Genomic DNA, 24,465 nt, shown 5'->3' on the forward strand with positions numbered 1-24,465 from the left:
TAAAAGGGTTTGATAATGACTGACAGACAGCAAAGTCAGATGCAGGGCATCTTTAACTCCTACTGGGACACTCATGATGATCCTGTCAGGGGCTGTCACCTGGGGTGTGCTCCCAGCCTGGGCTTCCACAGCCAGGCTACAGTGGGTGCTGAGTGCTGGGTGATGTGCCACCTGCACTACCACCAGGAGTCAAGTTAGCCTCAGAGAAATTTCACCTTGTGTTCCAAAGATTTGGTGCAGATGGATCTCTGGAAGACAAGAGGCCCCCCTGGGACAGAGCCATGGTGCAGGAAACCATCAGACAGAAGAAAGCAGCTGCAATAACCCCAAAGCCTGGAAGCAATCCAAAGCACAAAGAGGGAAAGAGTGAACCTAGCAACCAGACCAAAATTCAGGCCTCCTCTAAACTCTCTTTTCGTGTCCATGTGTTTTGTTCTGCTTTTTGTTTCATTCTAATTCTGGAGGAAATGCTGGCATGTGTTCCTTCCCCTTACAGCTCAGACTTTGTCAAGCACAAGTGGGTGACATCTGGGGAGAATGTATTTTTTCTCAAAGCTGAGTTGTACCACAAGGATTTGCTACCAGTTCATCCATCTTGCACGTGATGAAAGTCCTAACATGGTACCTACAGATTTATTTTTTCCAACTGTTCTTTTTTGTCTTCCAGGGTTTGGTATGACCACCCCAGCCACCGTTGGAGGCAAAATTTTTCTGATATTTTACGGCCTTATAGGATGTGCAGGGACCATTTTGTTCTTTAACCTGTTCCTGGAGCGCTTGATCACTGTCATAGCTTACGTCATGAAGTCCTGCCACGAGAGACAGCTGAGGAGGAAAGGGGTTCTCCCTCACAACGGCCGCCGGGGCTCGGGGAGCTCCGAGGTGGACAGCCTGGCGGGCTGGAAGCCCTCTGTGTACTATGTAATGCTGATTCTATGTGTAGCATCCCTCATCATTTCCTGCTGTGCCTCTGCAATGTACACACCGATCGAAGGGTGGAGTTACTTTGATTCACTTTACTTCTGCTTTGTGGCCTTCAGCACCATTGGTTTTGGTGATCTGGTCAGTAGCCAGAACGTCAGGTATGAGAGCCAAGGCCTTTACCGCTTTGGCAACTTTGTCTTCATACTCATGGGGGTGTGCTGCATCTACTCCTTATTTAATGTGATCTCTATTGTCATCAAGCAGTCCATAAACTGGATATTAAAGAAATTGGCCTGCAAGTGCTGCCACAGGTGCCAAAGAAGATTATTTCGTTCACGGAGGAACGTGGTGATGCCGGGAAATGTGCGCAGCCGGAGGAACATCTCCATTGAGACCGACGGTGTCAATGAGAGCGACACGGACGGACGCCGTCTGTCAGGGGAGATGATCTCCATGAAAGACTTCCTGGCCTCCAATAAAGTCTCACTGGCCATCATGCAGAAACAGCTGTCAGAAACTGCTAATGGGTATCCAAGGCAAATAAGCTCTAACTCAAAACAAAACGGATTCTCTGGTGGGGTAGGAGCCCTAGCAATTATGAATAACAGACTGGCAGAGACAAGTGTGGATAGGTAAAATAATGACAGTAATAGCAGTGAAACAGTGTGAACCATTTCAACAGGTATTGAAACAACATGAATCAAGTGAAATAGCTAGGGAGAGAGCACCACCTGAGGGTGGGATCATGTGAAGAGCATACCTCCTGATGGAAGACCTCTTGACTTTTTTGGGGGCTGTCATCTAATGTTTTTGCATTGTACCAGTCCCAACTCCTCAAGCAGGTTACTGCAGGAGGATTTTAATTTAGCCTTCAGATAAAATTTCTATGTTCTGTTGTTCTCCATTATGTGACATACAGATTTCAGGATAAGAAATCTGTGGGATGAGAGGAAACCAAGTGTGTCTACGGAACACATTCTTAATAGAGATTGTTTAGAACTCTCTGTCTTACTCTCATCATGCCTGTTTCCTGGAAGTGACTTATCTGAGACCAAAAGATGAATCAGCCTTTGTGATATTGCAGATCTAATTTAATGGAAAATAGTATGAAAGTTGGTAGGTATATTCTGGAGCTATTGTAGTGTGAATGGGGAGAGAGTTTTGCCTTTAAAATTTATTTAGTCTTTCCTATAATAGGATACTGTCAAAAGTGATAGAATAAAAACTTATCCTACTTTTGTTTTCTTCATTTTCAAAACACGGTTCTTTTCCAAGGATACTTTTTCTTCTAGAGTTGAATCACTGTGGCTTTCTGCTTCAAAAATGTCAAATTAAATTGAAAATTGACATATTGATGAGTGGTATGAATTATTCCACAATAACAATCAAGGACTTTCCAAATTTCTGTTCTTATTTCCCTCAATTGTGACTGAAGCATCAGCATCTGTAATGCAACTAGTAACTGAGTTTACACAACAGGCTTTAGTATGCAATTAGATTGCTATGCCAGCATCCAGAGTGTTATTATAAATGACTGTGATCACAGAATCACTTTGGCAGTGTCCTTTTTCTCTTTCGTGTAACTCTGTCATTCTTCATCTGTTTCCCTGGCTTTCAGTGATAATAATGACAGTGTCTTGATTAGGGAAATAGAAAATGTTTTAATTCCTTGTTTTTCTCAATGAAATGCTCTGAGTGCTCATTATGACTAGAAAGGAAATTTCAATGAGAAGAATAATAACAGTGAGAAGATCATGAAAAGAGGAAAAGAAGTGATCTTAAATGACAATGAAATCATCCTTTGTATTAGGTAGCTAGAGAAATTAGGAATTAAATTAACATAAATTCTAGCAAGAATTTAAGGAAGACTGGGCTGAATTCCTGGCTCTCCTTTAAACTTGCAACACATTAAAGCTAAACAGTATACAAGAGTGTAAATAAGCAGAACTGGTCACAAAGGACCCCATCTCCTGGAAAGAGTAGTATATGCATCAGGACTAAATGTTTTCTCACAGCTGGAAAGCCTTTCAGAATACTGCAATATTAGGAAATTTAGAACATCATTGTGTGGTTCTCTCATATGGAACAGTGCAGATAGCCTTTTCAGTCTCATTTGTGTTAGGAGTTGATTCTTTTTCTTTATTCTGGTCTAAAGTTCTTTCACTTAGGTTTTTAATATTATAGAATAACATTTTTATATTCATTTTATCAATATTTGAACTTGAAAACAAAAGCTTGGAATCCTTTAATATAATAAGCTAACCCAAGATATTCAACAAATGTACTTAACTAGTGAAAAAATTGCAAGCTCTTTTGATGTTATTAGGGGTAAAAATTCTGATTTAAGTCAAATCCTGCTGTTCTTAATTACAAGGAAATCTTCAAATTGAAATCCAAATTCTGATATCTGTCAACTAATCTGTGCAGCAACGGAATAGTTTTAGCAGTATCCCTTCACATTTGCATCCATGTAAAATCTGAATCAGCTTCCAAACCTAAGTTTGTGAGAAGTGCAGTTTTGTTTGGTTTTTTGGGGAGGGGGGTATGTTTTAGCAAAAATTGCTACTGAGCTATTTAAGATGAAATTATAATACCCAAGATCCATTACACTGTTACACTTTCTTTTTTTTTTTAATCTCAAGGCCTTCTTTGTCTTAATCTCACTGAATAAAAATACTTGGCTATAAAAACAGAGAAGTACTGCTCTGTAGCCTTCTTTCCAAATTCATTCAGAAACACCTCTGTTCACTGCCTGTAAGCCTAAGATCTCATTGTTTTTGATGTATTTCTCTGCCAGCTAGCAGAAATAGTATAGGATTTAACCCATTGCTTCAGCAGTCATTAAGGTCTTCAGATAGTTTCAAGACATGAGACAGTTGTATTGCTCTGTTCCATTCTTTCTGGTAACAAGTGCTGGTTTCTCATCACCACAGAGGAATCTTTGTCAGCTATTTTCAATAAGTCTGAACACATCTATGGTTATAAAAGCAAGGGACTAATAAATAGTCTTTATCCAAGAGACTTGACAAGGCTGTGAGGGATCTTTGGTGTACACTAGCTCTGTTTTCATTGATCAGCCCTGACCTTCTGCTCACTCAAGCACTGCCTTCCTCATGGCCCAAGCCTGCCAGGTGCAAGATCTCTGCACTGGTTTTGTGGTTGGATTTCATGTCCACTGAAGGTAGTGAGGGAATAGCTGCACTAATCATCTCTATACAGATGTCAATTGCCAGAGATGAGGGACAAGCATATTCTATCCCTGTGTCATCTTGTACCATGACATCATCCTGTCCCTAAGAGACCTCTCACTTTGTCATTGAGTTCCCCTTACAGCAGCCACACTCAACATTGAATGAAGTAACTTTGCCAAGGAGACTGTAGAATTCTTAAAGAATATCTCTGGATAAACAAGACTTTTAAGATCAGAGAGAGAAATTTCTGGCTACAGTCCCATGGTATTACAGTTGTTTTAGTAAAGGCCTTGAAGAGAGAAATCTCCAAAAGCTCTGATTATAATGAGCTATAATATTATAGTTTAATATCAAGATATTAATTTTAATAAAGATATTGAAGATAATAAAACATGTGGAGATACAGATGTACACATACCAAAAGAAGAGCAGAATTTAACACAGGAGTGACAAATGCCCACCCTCTATGAAAAGTAAATTACAATAAAAATACAGATAACATCATATTTCTTGCATTACTTTTAAAAGTAGCAATGAGGAATTAAAGGAAATAGTCAGGAATCTATTTTTAAAGCTGTGCAAATTTTAATGCCAGATTGCTTAACACTAAAATCTCAGTCAACAAGACAGAAACCTGTTTTCAAAAGTACTGAGTTTCTCTATTGCCTGCCATGAATTTTCATGGTGGCCATTGAGATATAGGGATGAGGTTTTTAAGGCAAAAATGCTTAGAGGGAAACCTTGGATGCATTGAGATTTTGCATCTGCACTTTAAAAGGTCAGGAGTACTGCTAAAATCAGTGGGTTAAACTGCAGGTTGCAGCCAGGCTGAAACTGAAAGTCCTTAATGGAGTAATCTGCTGAAATATAACCTTATCATTATGCCACAACTTAGTAATATCATTATTGAACACTATAATTATTTTACATTGAAAGGAAATATTTAGTGCTAACCAAAATACAATCAAATAAAAGTAGAGGTAGCTCTAAGGGTTTTCTGTCTTGTTTAGGTTTTATAAAATGTGTGCATCAGGCACTTTGCTGGTAGGTGGGTGTGAAAGCAGTAACATTCATTTATCTCCATGAAGGACATGGGCTGCTTTTTGCAAGGACATGAATAGACTCTTCAAAGGCATTTAATTCTTGCTGGAAGTCAATTAACTTCCCACCACACACCGACTTCCAGTAGAAGTCAGGTACCTGATTCCCTTAGGCAGTTTCAGAATCCCAGCCATGTATTAGGTTTTGAATCTAAGATGACCTGAAAAGTTCAAACTGTTGGAGCAAAGTTTCAGTGCTGCAGCACTCTAATAGCTGAATTAATTTATCTAAAAGCATTTTATGGTGAAAGCTTTGCATCAACCAAATAACACAAACAATGTTTAAATTTTGTTTGATTTAATCTTGGCCTCTGTCAGTTTAAATGATATTTGACACATTTACAAATTGAAGAGCAAAGAGAAAGTTGGGCTAGGTATAAAAAAAATAAAGCAGCTACATTTCTCTGACTGAATTGATCAAGAGAAAGAGGTTAGGTTGGGAAAAGAGTTTCTTGATTAATATTATATTTGAATAAACTTTATCTGGAGGTGGAGGATATTAAGTTGTTTGGATGACTCCTCTCCAACAGCTGTGGAAGTAGAACTCTTTGTGTGACCCCCTGATATCCCTACTCTGGGAACAGAAGCTGAGTGAGCCTTAGCTTAGAGAAGGGTCAGCATTTCCAAGCAATACAGCTGGAATCTTCTGTTGTTTTAATTTAGGCTACTAACACTGGGCTAACACAGCACTTTCTTAGATCCTTGAAGAAATAGTACAGTTATTTTATCTAATTTCATGTACAAGCTGTGGAGAATCAACAAGTGTTTTCTTTCCCCTGGGCAGAAAATACTGCCAAATACACAAGTACAATGTGTCTGTTTGAGAATGTTCACAGTATTTTTTGCTTAATCCAGGAAATAAGAATATAATCCCTTCCCTACTCCTTATTTTCCAAACATCTATGGGCATTGGCAACAATATCTACTCAATACTCTGCTTATTACTTGAAAGGTCACATTTCACTAGGAAAATGAAAGCCATTGTTCATCAAGGTGGACCAACATAGTCTTATTTTTTATTAGATTTAAAAGAAGTTGTGACCACAAAGAAGGACTCTTCATATCCAAGTAGTCGGAAGCTTTTTGATATAGCCTGTTAGAGCTGTTTTATGTCAAACCACACAAAACCCACATGACTGTAAACTTATAAGAGCATAAGTAAGTCTAAGAACAACCTTATAGAAAAAACACACTATGTTATATTTTGATTTTTTCAGTTTCATTCTAATATATGTCTTCAGTTTTCATTATTTTTAATTATTTGTGATAATAGAATAAATATAAATTTGCAAAGATTTTGAGAGGCACAATAGTGAGATATGTTTTAAATGAAATATTATTCTCCACAGACTGTCTAGCTTTCTATAAAGGGGAAGTTTGATGAAAGGCAGAATCAACTCTTTCCAGGCAAGGGTGCAATTTCTGGACTCAAATGGATTTCCTATTAGGTACATACAGAAGCTCCCAGAGGGGCAAGATGGCTTTGTTTTCACAAATGTTATCTTTCAAAATGCTTTTCACAGCTATTCCCCCTTGTAAAGCCATAGAACACTGTCAGTGTTTTCTGTTTGTCTTATCTTAGAAAATGTAACCTTGCTTTTTCCATATCTTTAGAAGAAAAAGATTCACATGAAGAAAAATAAAAATGACCTTACATAAACTTTACATGTATTGCTTGGAGCTGCAGAAATCCTTCTCTTTATCCTAACTCAAGTTTACATCAGAGTAATTTCTCCAGCTCACCAAAGAGGTTTGGTCTTATTAGTCAGTAGTCACAGCTCAATTGAAAGAACTTTTATTTGTTCACCTGTTAAATGAGGCAATGAGCTGATGGTCTGAGCAGTGGGTGCTGTTCTAGGTTTGTTAGCATGCAAAAGGCTGGAATCACCATTGTTCTCATTTCTGCAATGGTCAGGGAGACACTGAGTAGTGTCCAGAAGAGTCCTTACTGCGGCAGTAGCAGCAATTGCTGGCCATTAACCTCTGGGTGTTCTGCTGTCTGCACTTAGTGCCCAGGGCCAGAACTAGACAGAGAAAATGCTGTCCAAAACCACCATTTCAGAGATGCACAGAATAATTTGCTATGGAAGATGCCTCTGGATGCCATCCTGTCACCCTTTTCCAAAGCAGGCCTAGCTAGTTCCTGCCCATCTGTAATTTCTGCATGATGCTTCTTCAGCACTCTGTTCACAGTGTCCTGACTGAGCAACACCCCTACCAAGAGAAAGTGACAGACCTTCCTCTGCACCATTACATTTGGGCAAATACTAGCTCTAAGTTAAACAAATTTCTTTGTAAATAGCATCCAGACTGCTGCTTTTCTCAGCCTCATAAGCAGCAGATGGGTGTTTTGATCCCTAGGTATCATTATTGTTGGCAGTCTTATTTGAGATGGCAGGGCCTGGAAAGGTCAGTCTGTCTGCAATAGGCTCCCAGGCAGGATCCTATTGGCAAGCAATTCATGGCACTTTGGCTCTACACATTGGATTTGGCTGGATTCAAGAATGGATTCTGCTCTGCTGAAACCAATGGAGACTTTGCTACTGGATTCTTTATCTGGCATTTTGCACAAGAATTAATTTCACTTTACAAAATAATCCAAAGAAATGTGACTAGCCTTTGTTTTTACCAACAGCTGTACAAATACCGGTTCTACTCATGCAGTGTTGTGTTCTGCAATAAGTTATTGCACAGGAACCATTTTTTGGTCTAAAAAATAATCATCTACTTCTTAAGAAGACCAATTTAAAATTGAAAGTACCCAGATTATTATCTCTAAGAATTGTTTGGTAGTCATTCATTTCATCAGCTGAAAAAACTCTAACAAATAACCCATTTTCCATGAAAATTCCTGCAGTTTTGCAAGGGTAAAGAAAGGAAGAGTTGCCCTGTGCTGACTGCTTGTGTCATCTTGTTCTTTCCCTCAGCTTTCTGTTCTCAGTCCTCACCTGCAAGACCTTTCTCCCTCTTTTTTTTTTTTTGTTCTTTCCATTTACTTTTTTTCTTAGTTCACCAAATTCTTCTGTTAGCCAAATATACCATGGTACATGTACCACACAAAGCAAGTCAGGAGGAAAAGCAAGTGAGGCACAGAGAGTTCTGAATGCCCCATCAGCTGAGAAGGTGTCAAACAGAGCTTACACCTCCTCAGATTGCAGCATAGATGCAAAGGGTAAACAACAAGTGTTGTGATATTTTAGCATCTCTAAAAAAAAGATCCCTTTAATCTGCCAGGATTTAACTTTGTTCACGGTTCTATCCTTGCCTTTCACTCTTTTACCTGCTTTGGATTCCTAAGGCTTTAAGGCCCTGTTCATGAACAACAGAAGCTACAGAAATGGTTCACCCTATTTGCAGAAGATTTGGTCCTTGTTTGGCACCATGTAATAGGTCTGTGCAATAGCAGGAATTAGAATCCACAAACCACAGCTCATGACAATAAGAAAATGGAGAATTTTGTGATTCTTCTAATGAATTTCCAGTGTTAGAGATTTCACAGTTGTCCCAGGCAACCTATTGCAAACCTATGGCAGAGCATCTTAATTTTAAACATTTTCCCGGGCACTAAATTTATCTCTCCCTTGCTACAGCTGAGGCACACTGTTTGCATTTGAGCCCTGCTGAATATGGAGAACAGAATATTCCCCCCCTTTTTGAAAGGAAGGTATTTCTTACAATATCTCATCTCAGTCTTTGCTATCTCAGGCTAGAAATATCCCCTTCCTTATGTGACATTTTCTACCATTGCTCTACTGTGCTCCAGATTGTGTTTCATCTCTTGGTCACTTTTCCTTTCAAGTACAGTGCTCAAAATGAGATACAGAGAGAGAAAATATATTATTAAGAGAGCATGGAGCAGCACGATTATTTTCCTCATCTTGCTTACCTATCCTGTTCCTGTGTCTGGACTGGTGCTTGCTATTTTAAAACACTGTTCATTCATCTTCAGTTTTTCATATAATATCAATGCCAAATTCTTTTTTTTCAAAACTGTTACCTAAACTTTAGTGCTTCCAATTATGCAGGTGATTATTCCGATGTACAACTTTCATGGATTGTTATTGAGTTACTTCTGGTTTTTCCAGATCTCTTTCCCATGTGCATATTGGTTTGAATCCTAGTCTTTCAGCATCTTTGCCACCCTGAGTGCCTGGAATCATCTTCAGACCTAAAATTGTGTCCTGTATTCCATCATCCAAGTTCGTAATAAAAACAGTGACTCACTATTTTTGCAAAACCGAGTCGATACTTTCTTCCTGTTTGAAACAAAACTATTGGTCTCTACCTACTGTTGTCTGAACGCTGTTTCCCAATCAATTTTACACTCATTTGGTGTTAGTTTCATCAAGTGTAAATGACAGTAAGCTGCAATTGCAATATTTTTATTCCTGGCTGTCAGATATGAGCTAAAAAAGATTTAGGTTTCAGATCTCAAGGGAATTTGCACAACTGATTAGGTGATGGAAAAGTGGATAAATTTTAAAATTTTACAAAAGTAAATCTTGATTTGCCAAATGTCCAACATAAAACGCCACTCTGTCCTTTTACAGTTGCATATTGTAAAATAGTTGTGTTCCCAGAGCTACAGAAATCGATGAAACTAATAGAAAGATCACCTGGAAGAATTCAGGCTGAAAAATACAGAAGTACTTTGGCAATAGATGGAAGGACTTAGGTTTGCTTTCACACATTGTCTTGGTTTGAAAGACAGATGTCTGCCAAGGGAAGGAACCTCCCTTGGAATGGAAAAAATCCCCTTCCCTCTGGATTACTGTAATTTTGAAATTAAGAGGCTGTCAGGCAAAGATATGGGGATAGGAATAACAGTTCTTTACGAGCGTGTGTATGTACATAACAAGGCGAACAAACAGCAACTATGGCAGCAACCACAAACCCAGCCAGGGACCCGGTGGAACCTCTTGGTGCGGTGCTGCCCCGTCCCTGCAGTTCTGGTCACAGCCAGCGGGGGCGCTGCTGGCTCCCGGCTGGGCAGGGCGGGTGCGATGATTCCCCCGCGCCGGCAGGGGGCGCTACAGCGGGAGCGCGGCCTCCCTCAGGCGGCAATGGCCGCCGGGCTGGGTGGGAGGTGGGCTGCAGCAGGAACTGCGGAGAGACGGCTGGGACAGCAGGGGTGAGCAGGCCCCAGAGTAGCAAAGGAAATGTGTCAGAAACTCTGCAGCTGTAGCAGGAGACAGGGAGTGTCCCGGCAGGCACGGGGTGTGGGTTTGAGTGTAGCAAAAAAGCCCGAGACAGCAGCAGGAAGCAGCGGGGCTTGGCAGCAGCTCCTCCATAGCAGCTGCCACACGAATCAGGGAGACACCTCCTCTGGGAAGGGGGAGCAGGTTGGGGTCCTGGGTTTTTTCCCTAAGGTACCTGAATAGGTGGTGAGGGTCCCTTCCAATCAGAATGGGTGTTAGGAAGGCCCCAGTTCAACAGCTGCTCTAATGAGCAAAGGCTCACCCATGGTAGCAGAGTGGGATGAGAACAGCTCCATCATGGCAGCGAATCCTCTGGGCAGCACCCACAGACCGTCCGTGCCTCCTTCGATGTGGAAAGCGAGGGAGGGAAAGAAGCCCAGCCCATCACCACCCAGCCAAAATCGCCAGTATCTTTGCTTTTCCTAAGAGAGACCCCCACAGGTAAGAAAGTAACCACCTGTACCTTCTTCCTCCTCTTCCTCCCAGTCACATCTTTTGCTCTCTTAAGAACAGTAGTTATTGTTTCTTAGCAACAGATGGGACAAAATTCCATGAGAGAAAGAAACAAAAGTAAAAATACTAATCCCCAACACATGTGTAAAACACAGCATGTATTTCCATTCTGCTGATTAAAATCCATTTTTAAAAAGTCCAACATCAGCATGGAATATTTTTCCATAAATATTATTTTAAGTTTATATATAAAATCCTATTTGAAGTGGAATTATGCTAGACAAATTTAACCTTACTGGCTACAAGTACTGAAACACAAAACAACTATTTTTGTGTGTGTGATAAAAAGGTTTTTCAAGAATATTATTCCCTTGGTGTATCAGGCTGTTGATTATCTTTTTTCAAACATTGATCTCCTTAAAGAGAGCAGGAACTTGTGACCAGCAGATGATAGAAACCTCCTTGCTTCAATTCCCAAACAAACCTTGTGGATTTATAATGTACGTGCTGAATGTGAGGGAGTTCATTATTCATTAGTTTAAGGCACCTTGGCTTATCATCCAAGGAAATACTCTTCTGACAGAAAAAAAGAAGGTATTAAATGTACTTAGTGCCCATATCAGGTACCCATCATAAGCAAATCCTCCTTGCAGGAAAGCTGCCCTGAGCTAAGGCTTGCTGGAGGGAAGTTGTGTTGCTCCCTCTCTGAACCCCGGAGAGTTACACATTAAATATACAAAATCAGCTTTGTATGAAACAGGTCAGTACAGTAAAGTCATCACTCTCTTGATTTTGATCAGCTTTGAATGGGCTCATGAGAGGAGTTGTAGCACAACTGTTTGGCAGCAGCAATAACTGCAGGAAGCAATTTCTGGCACAGAGCTAAATGGGGCCTCTGGAGGCAAATACAAGTTAATAATAATAATAACAAACAACAGAGACCATGTAGAACAGGACCACAGAAAGGAAAGTGATGAGATTTGACTAAACATACCCCTCATCTTCTTACTACCATTAGGAAGTGACACTGGACGTCAAAGACTGGATGCATGTTGGGACTTTGAGAAGGGAATCACTGGTCTCCTTTCTGATGACATGCTAAAGTGGAAATGTTTAGGCCTGGTTTTTAAGAAATGTGTAAGCAAATGCATGGTAATCCTATTATTGTGGTAAACTGCAGCAGGAGAATGCATGATAATCAAAGTGTTTGAGTTATTATTACAGGAACAGAATATTCTTTTGAAGGGAAGGAAAGGACTTGAATATCTTAAACAGACTAGGATCCTCTCAAATAAAATTTCCAAAATATCTAGATAATTTAGGTGTTCAAACTTGAAAATAAAGTTATTTTCAGCCAAGTTCCATTGGTTGCTTAAAACAGCAGCTGTGTTTCCAATACCAGCCCACTCTGACAGTCCCCTTACCCCCCAGCTCCACAGAAAGGAGGGAATGTGCCCATGCCACACCAAATGCCTCCTTCAAAAGGAACACAGCCACCACATGGTTCCCTCTCTGCACAAAGAACTGGGGCTTTTTCACTCCTGGAGGGTTTCAAGGCATGCCCAGCCCATCCCATAAGGGCTGCAAGGGTTTTCCCTACTCTTGCAACTTGTTTTCATGATTATCCAGCCCTGATTTTCCCAAGAAGCAGGCTTTCCAGCCTCGCAACCACTTGTCCTTTGGTCTTCCTTGGCACCACACCCCCAAGTACACATGCAGCCACCCACCAGGATAGCAGAAAAGGCTTTGCCTTGGGCCACCTGCCCAGTCTCTGACACAGATTTCACTGTCCCACCAGTAATTTGGGTGCTGAGACCCCTGCATGTTCCTAGGGCAGGTTCTCCATCCCTTTTCTTCCTATTCACAATGACAGCCTAATCAAGTACCTCACTGGATACCCAATATCCAGAATTCAGCAATATCATCACCAAATTTGTCTTCTGCAAACAGAGAGGCTATGAGAGTATTAATAGCATGCAATCCATTTATTTTCTTGCCCAGAGGTGGTTTTTGAAAAATTAAGGTACTGATAGTTTTCCTTTCAATGAAAGGCAGTGATGTTATCATGTGTGTGGATTAAGTCTTTTTCTGGATAACACTGACCAAAATGACCACCTGCTTAACACTACAATCCAGCACACTTTGGGAAACACATTGGGGATTCTTCCAAAGACCTTTTTGGGGTGTTTAAGGAGCTTGTCTGAGAATTGCCATGGCCTCAGCACATGGCTGATTGAGACACTTGTCCCTTCTGGTGCGAGGCATCAGACCCACGCACAGGCTCCATGTGTGCTATCTGCCCAGAGGCAGATGCTTCTGTTCACTGAAACTCCATTGCTATAATTAAGATTATCTTTATGTCTCCAGTTCTATTTTTTCCAAAGCTATTCTTGTGTCTGAGTTTGTGTTCCTGACAAACACTATCAGTGGTGAGTGAAGGGAGAATTCATGTTCCACATGGGTAGTAAATGATAATGTTGTTCTTGGAGCGTAACCTGGGGATTATGTTTTACAGATTCTTTGTAACTGGATTTTGCTCAGTACAAGATAAATCCCACAGGAAAATGCTGGCATTGACTTTGTGTAAACAGGTAACAAGTATTCAGATTGAAATTCCTGTTGGAAACAAATTATGAGACCTAGTTTTTGTTCTTCTAAGGAGCAGTCTACTACACCCCAGGTTAGTGTCTCAGTCACAGGGTCATGATCTGCTTCCTTTAGGTTATATCTTACAAAAACTGTAGTATGCAACATTTCACCAATTAGTAAGTGGCAAAAAAATCAAACTATTTGATAGGAAAATTAAGCAAACTGGTGGGAGAAAGGTATGTTAGGGATGCTTCTATGTACTTTTTTGAGGGTTTTTTTAACCAGAAGAGAGTTTGGTCTAGAGCCTAAAATTCCATGTGATATATTTTAGTAAATAGCTGGAGTGGTGAAAGACTCTGCTGTGTTAGGTGGAAAAAAAAAGCACCATTTAATCCTGCCTGTAGCACACTGTCTGTGGCATGATGGACTGATAATATAGCAGGCTGAAACAAGACTTACCAGGCTGAAACAAGACAAACACATGTAAATGTCAGTGTGAATCTTGTTGTTCTTTGCTTGTTGACTGTCAGTACCCTTGAACTTAATATTATTTTCAATTTACTCTCCCTGTTCCACATTTCCAGTGCAATCAATACCAACCACCAGGTGCTCTGCTAGAAATGTGCTGCTGTGCTTTACCCTGAGCATCAGGCTCGTTTGATGTTGAAAGCTTTGCGTACATGACACTGGCTTGTCACTGCCTGATATTGCCCTTCCTTTATATCAGTGCCAAGGAGACTAGAGGAGCTTCTGGGAAGCTACAGGTTTTGAAGATTCATGCTCTGCCCTTTTACTCCTTTTGATATGTTCACACCCCAGGTCTACTATCCAGCCTTCCAGGTGCTGGGTCTTCATCCATTCCAGTCAACTCAAGGGTCAGAATTGAAAGCCTGTCCAAACGATTAGACCTGCAAACAAGGCCAGTGCACTGCCATGAGAATGGAAGAGAACAGAAGAGACTATGCTATGGATTTTGTACTCTTCATTTGTTTGCATTCTAACCTATATTCTTTTAGGCAGAAACCTCTTTTGCTGGGGTTTGTTTTACACTTTGTGAGTTCCAAGAATCTCAGTTTTCAGATGCAATAATCACAAGTTCTGCCATTTTTTTTCAAGTCAAACTTCTGGTATTTATTGGGTGACTGATTTCTCTTAGTGCTTATTAGTAAAGTCTTAATGAAGTAGTGAGGCAAATTTTGGATGTTTTTTTGTTCAGTTTATGTTTTCTAGTTGGTATGGTTACTCTAATAATGCCTGAAAGCCTTATTCCTACTCCAAGGGGTAGTCAGGTCGATTAAACTAGCTTTTGATAAGATACTTTTTATACCAACACCGAGAGCATCTGAGGGGAGAATTGTGCTTCATACCAAATTTCACACACTCTCTGCTAAAGTTGTCCTCTTTTTTACTTTTTATACTCCACCAATTTACTGATTACTTCCTATTACTTCTGATTGTCTCAGAAGTTTTCATATCATGTCCATAATACTGATAATTTAAAACCACTTGTTGCTGATGAAAATAGATGCAAGTAGTCTCATTTACCTCTCTTGACCGTTATTTTTGATTTGAAGGTCAGAAGCTGTGCTCAGAGGAAGTCTACATGTGTAGATTGATAGAAATCTAAGGACACTTATGTAAATTTGCCATTTAATACACCGGCAGTTCCTCTGCCTTTATGATGCTCCCTCTTCCTCCTGCATATAGCAGATGTGGCACCCTTATGAATTAGTTATCTAATATCCAGGAGCAGAATGAGTTTCCATATATTCCTGTACTTCAGTCTTCTGCTTCCAAATTAAAATATTTGATTGAAAAGGAGATGATTGAAGGTTCTATTTCTCCCTGATTATTACACCAGGGTTCTTGTAGCCTCTTTAAATGGAATTTGTGATGGGACATATGACCTCAAAAAGAATAAGGAAACGTGTTTCTCCTTTCCATTCTTTATTTGCTGAAAATACAGAATACTTCATTCTGTCTCCTCTTGGAACAGCTACAAGAAAGAGTTACTTTGAGTTATAGGATTTTACCTCAAGTCTTTTGCCTTAGACAAAAGTGTAGCACTTTTCTTCAGAGTTGCCAGTTAACATCTATGCCATTTTGGAGTGCACATATTTGCAAGTCTATATCCACACAGTCCAAAAACATGGATGTTTTTGTTTGCCCTCCAGAAGAAAGTAACTGTAAAAGGAACAACACTGAGGAGATTTGGAGCATGTGTGGGTAAGAAGGTTCAGGAATGACTGCAGCAGGGAAAATACCAGAATAAAGATCTGACAGTCTTGGTTTTATTGTGAGCCAAGAACCAAAACACAAAGTGCCTGGGCATTATGCCTGTGCAATTGCCTTGTGTACAGGCAGTCTGATAATGTGTTTGTGAGTTGTGTTTTCATTGCTATTGTGGTCCAGACAGCTAATTAACAACTAGCAGTGGATTTATTTGCAAGTGGTAGTCATACTACAGTAAAAACAATTTCTATATGTTAAAGTTCCTTGAATTTATGCAACTGGATTTTCTAAGATTCCTGCAGAAAATAGTCGAATTTCGCTTATTTGAATTAACTCCTCCAAGGTTTCACCTTTATTTTGCAAATGATTCCCTTACCTATGTGCTTTTCCTGGGATGGTAGCCAAATCTTAAGAGAATAATACTAAATAGATTAAACAGCAGCACTATGTAAGGTTTCTCATATTCTTGGAAATGAGGCTGAACTGAAACCTCCAGTATAAGCTCACAGACCAGACTGTGCAAGAGGAATAATTGAGATATGTCTTAGAGACATATTCAACTAAGCTACATTTGAAAATTTCGTGATTATATGTCTTGCACATATGTGTGTACTTTATACTAGCTCTAAACAAATTTTAATATGTTCACTGTGCATAATCTTTTTTTTCACTCATCCACTGATTTTACTGCTATGTTTCTCTCTTCCCAACTTTGAGAATTCTTTACCTCTTAATGATTAGGTGGCAGACAAGTTTGATGGTAAAAGTACCTAAAATTTCTTTATAATTTCAAGTCCTGAAGATATAAGTAACAGAAGTATCTGTAGTAGGAAAAGTGATGACAGTGCCACTTACCTGTAAGCTTTTTAACAAATCCATGTCCCATTTTGTGCTCATCACCATGCACGTCACAGTCATCTGGGACTTACCTTTCACTTGAGCTGTAGGAGTTAACTTTGCTCAGCTCTAGCAATATAGCACAAAGTCGAGCAATTCCACTTACAGCAAAAATATAAGAGCAAGTTCAAATGCAGTTTCCAATATCTTTTCATATCAAAAGTATATGAAAAGAATCTGGCCATTAAGTGTATAATCAGACACTTTCTGTATACTATTATCCCTAATGCAGCACTACTTTAATTATGCATTTTTTTAAAATAGCTTTGATCTATAATAGTTCTAATATTCTGAGAATATGTCACAAAGCTGCAAGGTTATTTCTAATATTCTGCTTCTTGCAAGAGTGTTTAGACTTGCACCTGCTTAGAAAAGCACCACAGTGCAGGTTGTTTTCTGGTGTTCTTAATACAGACATTTATCTTTTGTTGCCACTAGGTGTTATCTTGATGAATGAATCTCAGAACTCTGAGAATATTGGCTCTTTACCACCTCACTTCTCTCAGGGAGTGAGGAGTCAAATTTAACCATGGGCAGTAATGAGTTACATCCATAGTTGGATAAAGTGTATTAAGTGTTTGCATTTGCATCATAATGGTGTTTCTCTGGAGTGATCTGTGGTCATTTGGTAGGGAATCATTCAAGCCAACAAAATGATCACTCTGAGGGAAATTAAATCAAACTCCACTTTTAGCAGACACACTGTATATGGGCTGTGGGTAAGAATGCTAGACAAGGCTGTGGTTGTAGGGTTATGGAGAGTGAACAGGAAAATGCTTTTAAGACATTAAAATTAAAGGTCATGTCAGCAAGGATCAGAACTTGAAACAGACAAGTGGCTCTGTGCTAATCATTGTACTAGGGCAAATGTGGCAAAGAAAGGGACTGGTTAACATCCCAAGGTCTTGTCAGGCCACCTCTTTGGAGCATGAAACAAGGAAAATTCAAAGCTATATTGAAGCCAATGAGCTATAGAAATTATTTTTCTCCCCAGCAGCCTGGACTGTCTTTGCTTATCAAAGTAAGACCCTGCAATTTTTGTTCACCAATTATAGCAGTACATCTCTTCCTGAAAAGACTCAGAATTCTCATCAATCTCAAGTGGCTCAACTGAATATTTTCATGGGGAAAATTATCTGAGTCTAGAGAAAAAAACACAAGCCTTCAGAGAGCAGCTTGGCTCTGATAAATACAAAATGGAACTCATAAGAGGAGGGTGATAATTTCAGCTCTTACTAAATCACTCATTTGTGGTCCTCGCTTCTCAGATGAACACTTCAGAAGGAAACTGCTGCTTGTCCCTCATGGATGTTCCATTAAGTAACTGGATCTCCAAATATGTGTTCATATAGTGGCAGCTGAGCTATGCTGGTGAGTGCTGGACTGTCTCTGGTTAACCCAGGCCTTGGAACTGCCAGTTTGAAGGTCTCATTTATTGATCAATAGTATTTCTTCTGTGATGTCAGCTGTAAACACATTTTTCTGCTAACTGTGGTGAAACAGTAGCAGCTGACTGCTTCAGTTCCAGTTTGTTCCAATCCATAGGTGTGCCACCTCCTCTCCTTCAACTGTTCCACACTCATGCCAACATTTCAAACCTTCCCTGGCCTTGCCAACTACAGCTCTTTAGTCCAGCTGTATTCTCAACATGTTCCCAAGCCTTTCTACATCCCTTCCCTGTATGAACTAGGAGCTTGCTAAGCCAGACTCAAATGTCATGTTCCCACCTCTAGTTTGTGCTGTGCTGATGACATTTGTCATTCACAGCCTTCAGCCCCATCAGCTCCATTGCCCACTTGAGCACTTCTGCTGCTGTGTTTGTGCTCTGCCCACACACCTCCTTCTGGGAGGGAATGCTCTTCTTGATGCTGCCTCTGCTCAGAGCCAGCTCCTGGTGTCACGGTGATCTAGGGCTTGATTCTTTACTTTTTCCCTTAATTATCTTCTCAGATAATGCAAAATTAACAGAACAGTACATTGACAAGGAAAAAAAAACCCAACATTTTAATTGTCTTAGTTATAAGAATCACATGCTGATCAAATGGTCACAAGTAAGCAATGAAACCCACCAAATTTCTTACTGCTAGCCTTGATTGTGGGTTATAGTTCCTATGGTTGCAATACATGGTTCTTGAAAGAGGTCTAACTTGACATTGTATCTATACCCCAAGTGTTCAAATTGATTTCTTCCTTTTCCCAAGGAGTATATTGCTGATAACTCATTTTTCATATGCAAACACTTTTTTCCCCATGAATGGGATTTGGAAACCTGGTATTTCACCTGCTAGGTTGCATAAGAGCCCAAGCTGTTGTACTGTGATTGTTCAAATATTTTATACAAATACTAAGATTTAATGCAGCTGCAATAAAAGAAGGAGAAAAATGTTTACCCTAGAGTAGCCTGCCTTCTGGAAATCAGGTGATGCTCCAACAGATGGGAAATTTCAGGCCTCTGATCTTCCAGAACCACCACTTCTTTGTGAATTGTTCTTCAGCTAGTTATCGAAAGGTGAAAAAAAGCTGATTTACATTTAATATGTGCTTTGCCTTTTTCTTCATTCACTGCTGGACATGATGGAATCATTCTTAAAGGGCTGCATCTCACTGATTCTGAGGTCTGCTATCAGTTCTGTCATTATGGTCACTGTAGCAACCCCCTTCCCACTCAGCCAAGTGACTGAATGACAATCGGTGCAAACATTGTGGCATGCCCTAGATGCAAGAGTTAATACTAAAGTTTTCTGGCAGGCTTGTGCAGTTAGTGCTGGTGCCTGTCATAGCTTTGCTTCTGTTGTTACTCAATTAAACTGTATAAAGGCATCCTGGACATGATAATCCCATCCAAATCCAACAGACGCATGTCTGGGTTCAAAATCTGTTGTCTTGTCAGTCTCTTTCTTAAAATAATGCCTTTCTGTATTTTAGAGAATGTCAAGACTTGCTTAGGAAAATTTTATCATGATTTTCTTCTGCTCTACATAAAATCCAGTTTCCAATGCCTTTAATGGTGGAAATTCTTAAATGTGGTGATAATTTTTTTTTTATTATTCTCTGAGGTGTAGTTAAATTGTTTCTATTATAACTTTAATGCACTTGAAGTAAAGAGGTGGTAGGGAGCATCTTGAAACAAAAACTTAAAAACCATATATTCTCCAATGCCTTGTCTCATTTCATATAGTCACTCCCCCCCAAAAAGAATCCAGAATAAACAACTAGGACTTTATTTTATCGTTATGGGGAGAGAAGAATACAATACTGGAGTACAGATGAATGGTGTATCAAACCTGTGTCGGGCAGTAACCAGTGCAAGGTGCCTTAGAGAAGGGTGACTGAATTCTATTAATCAGTAATTATGAAATAGTTTGCTTATCTGGGAGCTGTGTCTTTAATGCCTTTCACTTAGAAAGTAGCTTATTTCCAGGAACAGTACCGTGTATATTGCTTAGAATATTGCCCCATCAAATATCAAATTGTCATGTTCAGATGGATGTTACTGTTTTACTTTGTTCTGTGTAAACCTTGTATTAGAGTTTCATGGGCTGAGTGGAGAAACACTTTTTTTTGAGGAGAAAAACAGCGCAGAATAAGGCCTGTGCTCCTAAAACTGGGATGTTTCAAACATTTCTAACTAATATTTTTCTATTACACCTATGTGAACACCTATATCCCTTTTAGCTAAACACTTTCCCAAGTTGGTAACAAAGTAAGACAAGATGACATATAGTTACTACTTAATAATTGATAGCAGCAGTAGTAAAAAGAACAAAGATATTTCATTGTCTTCTTCTAAGACATCCTTCATATAAAAAAACTACCTAAGTTTTATGAACTCTGACTAAATTATTAATAATTTCATTTTAAGATGTCTGACAGTACTGTGTATTTCAGTTATTTGCTTTCTGACTTCTCAGAGTACAATAGATGCACACCCTTCATCCAAACAACAGACGTATTGCTTTGAAACTGTCTTTTCTGCATGTTCCTATTCTGTCCCAGCTTAAGCCTAAAATTAACAGCATGGTGGGCATGAAGCCATCAGATTCATGTGTACATCAATCAGCAATATACTGATGTACATCAATCAGCAATATACTGATTGATGTAACCTTGCAAGTGGCAAAGGAAAGCTGGAACTTGATTTTGATGTTTATACACTTCCCACTGATCAGGTTTCCTGATGACAAATACCACCACAGTATTTGAGAAGAGAAAAAAGGATCTTCCTTATGGCTGGGAACAGCACCTACAGTGCACTGATGAGCAGCCCAGGGTCACTTGCAGTCTGAGGATAGTGGGACTTGACCCTGCAAAATCTTCAGCCTGAAAGTTTTAAAAAATGTTTTCATTACAAAGCTGTATGACACAGCCATACATTAAGTAACAGTAGAACATTGTTTCACATACAGAAAAAGGGTGCAGGTGACCCATTTAGAGGGATTTGAAGGTGTTTATTACTCTTGGAGCAATAGACTGTATGTCACCTGCTACAGAACCTCTTTTGTCCTCTTTGGTGTTACCCTAGAGTAATAAAAAAACAAAATAGGTACCTTTGGAGCACTGTCAAGAAGTACAGAAATCTGTCTACACATACACACTGTGTGGGTAATTTAGGGCTGAAAGACTGCCACTGTAGTGTGAGACACCCCCAGGTACCACAGCTTTGGAAGTTGTGTCAGGCTCTGACACTTGCAACACTGGTGTGTTGGGTCAGTCTGCCAGCAGTACTTGGTTTCAAGCAAATTTTCTCAGCTTTGGCTCTTGGTCTAAAAAAGTCTTAGTAAAAATATTTGCAGTTCAGCATTATTTGTTCTGTGCTATAAAGTCACCTTATATTACTACTCCAACAAGACATGCTGTTCCAGGTTTTGTTCATGGGTAATGAAATTGGCAGATGACTAATGTTAAGTTGAATGAGAAGAATTTAAGCTCCTGTGACAGTCCTTGGGAAAGATGTACAGTGATATGTTTCCCCTGAGCCCCAGCAACTGTATAGTCATTGCTTATCACTTCAGCTTTCCAATTTTAACATGTGGGAAGGGGGTGGTTTTGGCACTTGTTCATTAAAACTTAGTCCCATGTTTGCAGTATGTCATAATTTACTGTAGACAAAATCATAAGTGAGGAATGTTAATGAGCATCATCAGTGTTGCAGGTTGTTACTCTGGACTTCTACTCCTTAATTTTACACTATGGGTTCCCAAGCTGTCTGCTGTGTGCCAGTCACAATCAGGAGCTCTGCAGTGTAGGGCAAGCTCTGGGAGGAGTGCTACAGATGCCACAGAATATTTCCGAGGAGTGTATGGCAGAAGCAGCCACCACCTGAGAGCAGAAGCAGTGAGAGGTGTCAGGCTGTCTCCCCCTAATCCCAGGTTCTCTGGAAAAAACACCATGAGGCTTTCTGCCTTGCAGAGAGTAAAGGTAGCAGTTGCTTGAACAGAGCCAACCTGCATTTCAGAAATTCTAAGACCACTATTTTATACTTATCTTTCAATGCAAAAAAAGTGTGTGTATCAGGTGTCAGGAGTGATTACAGCAATTACATGAATGATGAGATCAAGTCAAAGCCTCACAAGCAGCTTACTGATAAAATGGGGGGAAAAAATTAACCTAACATTTCTCCCTATGGCTTCAAAAACAGCTGTCTTAGGTTGCAAATGCAAGATGTGTCACTGCAGGAGGACTGCAGCCACCATCCAATCAGACTGCTGGGTGTCAGGTTGTATTCTGACTTTGTCAGTGTTGTTTTGTATTACTGCATTTTTATTTTTCCTGATAAAAAACTGTTATTCCTACTCCCATATCTTTGCCTGAGAGCCCCCTTAATTTCAAAATTATAATAATTCAGAGGGAGGGGGCTTACATTTTCCATTTCAAGAGAGGGTCCTGCCTTTCTTAGCAGACACCTGTCTTTTTAAACCAAGACAACAGCTAATATTTTATGTAACTGGATTCCCTTTTAACTCAATTTTAGGGCCAGTGCTCTTTAATGGCTAGACCACATTAAAAGCTGTCCCCAGTCTCACTTCATGAAGCAGTGTTTGGTTAGTGAACGCCTCCAAGACATGGAGAGGCCACCTCCAGCTCTGACAGGTAAGGCAGACCTGGTTTCAGGAAGTATCCTTGCTCACTCTGCTGCATCCAGCCCTTGCTCACAAACACTGTGTCCCACCAGCAGGCAACCCATGGACAAGGTAGGGCAAGAGGTACTTTGACCAGGGCCATGCAAGGAGTGAATTACAGCCTGACTGCCCTGGCTCAGGGAACACTGCCCTGTCTGCTCTGCCACTGCAGACACCTTCCAGCTGCCTCGGGCATGTTGTGTGACTAAGGACAGAGACAGGACAGACTTTCAGAGAGCCCTGGGGTAACCTTTCTCCAGCTGCAGATGGTGCTTACAGTGATTTCCTTTTGAGCCTACTAACTGAACTATTCACCCTGCTAGATGTAAATAGACAGGATGGATGGTTTTTACACTAGAAAGTATTGAGATTTCAGTTGAGAAGCTGTTAATTTAAGAAAGGCAAGTAGGCAGGTCCAGAGGCAGGAAATCACTTTCCTTGTTTGTTGTTTATCCAATGCAATTATTTTTCCCTGTGGTAACTTTAATATCTTTGAGCTAAGACATAGGGAAAAAAATATACTGCTACCCTAGGGATAGCTGGAGAAAGAGCCACATGTAAGAAAGAGCACACCCTTTCCCAAAGCCCCATTATACCAGTTCTTCCTGGGAGGAGGCCAGAAACTGCATGCCTGGATGTAACTGTGATTGAATTGGATTTTGAATAAAACACTATCAAAAGTTATAGAACTGAAAGAATTGGTTTTTCCCTCCACAGCTGAAGGTGTTAAGAAACTAGTTTATTAAAAATCAGGATTAGTTTCTGCTCTATTTCATTATTCTGCACAAATTTAATATTAATGATGTTTCAGTTAGCAATGTAAACAGTTTTAAAGCATCTTCTTCCTATGTGTTTTAAATACAATTATGGAAAAAGGGTGAAAGAAAGAAGCCAGAGTTTGTGACAGACGAGAGTTTTGGCACTAAGCAGGCAATTGAGGGCCAAATAATGTAACACATTAGTGCAGGTATTTATACAGTTCAGCAGATTTGTACATCAGTAGTCATTTGGGCTGTGAAATTTATGTGACTCGTAAGACCCATATCCTGAACTTCAGGTACCTTATTTATTTTTTTTCCTCTAAGACATTGACTCTTGGGGATGAAATTGTGTGTGTTGCCCTGTGAAGAGAGGACAACCTCTTGCCTGGGCTCAGAGATAGTTGGGGAGACACAGATGCAAATACCAGTTTGCAAATTTCTCTCACACAGCCCCAACACATTTGTCAGCCTTGTCTTAAAAGTTTGATTTGGGTAGAAATTTGCTCTGGAGAGTAGGAAGGGTCTGCCAAGGGATCTGGACAGGCTGGATTGATGGGCCAAAACCAATTGTATGGGGTTCAACAAGGTTCTGCCCCTGGGTCACAACAACCCCACACAGCGCTACAGGCTGGGCAGAGTGGCTGGAAAGCTGCCTGGTGGAAAAGAACCTGGGTGTGCTGGTTGACAACAGCTGTTCATGAGCCAGCAGTGTCCAGGTGCCAAGCAGGCCAATGGCATCCTGGCCTGTGCCAGCGATGGTGTGGCCAGCAGGACCAGGACAGTGATTGTTTCCTGGTACTTGGCACTGGTGAGGTCTCATGATGAGTACTGCTTCCAGTTCTGGACCTGTCAATTCAAGAAGGAAATTGAGGTGCTGGATTCAGTCCAAGTAAGGCTAACAGAGCTGTTGAAGGCTCTGGAGTGCATGTCCTATGACATCTCCCTGAAAGGAGGGTCTAGCCAGGTGGGGTTCAGTCTATTTTGCCAGGCAACCAGTGACA

At 40.2% G+C, this 24,465-nt stretch overlaps 1 protein-coding gene across 2 annotated transcripts in view; it reads left to right on the forward strand.

Moving 5' to 3' along the window:
• Positions 1 to 9,452, forward strand: part of KCNK13 (potassium two pore domain channel subfamily K member 13) — a 51,407-nt gene extending 41,955 nt beyond the window's left edge. For both annotated transcript variants that reach the window (XM_054635524.2, XM_077180610.1), the window contains one exon: positions 668 to 9,452. In XM_054635524.2, coding sequence (XP_054491499.1) covers positions 668 to 1,560 — 893 coding nt within the window. In that variant the 3' untranslated portion in view covers positions 1,561 to 9,452. The remainder of the gene's footprint in view (positions 1 to 667) is intronic.
• The last annotated feature ends 15,013 nt before the right edge of the window (positions 9,453 to 24,465 follow it).

The sequence above is a fragment of the Agelaius phoeniceus genome, chromosome 6 (assembly GCF_051311805.1).
Source record: "Agelaius phoeniceus isolate bAgePho1 chromosome 6, bAgePho1.hap1, whole genome shotgun sequence".
Taxonomy (NCBI): domain Eukaryota; kingdom Metazoa; phylum Chordata; class Aves; order Passeriformes; family Icteridae; genus Agelaius; species Agelaius phoeniceus.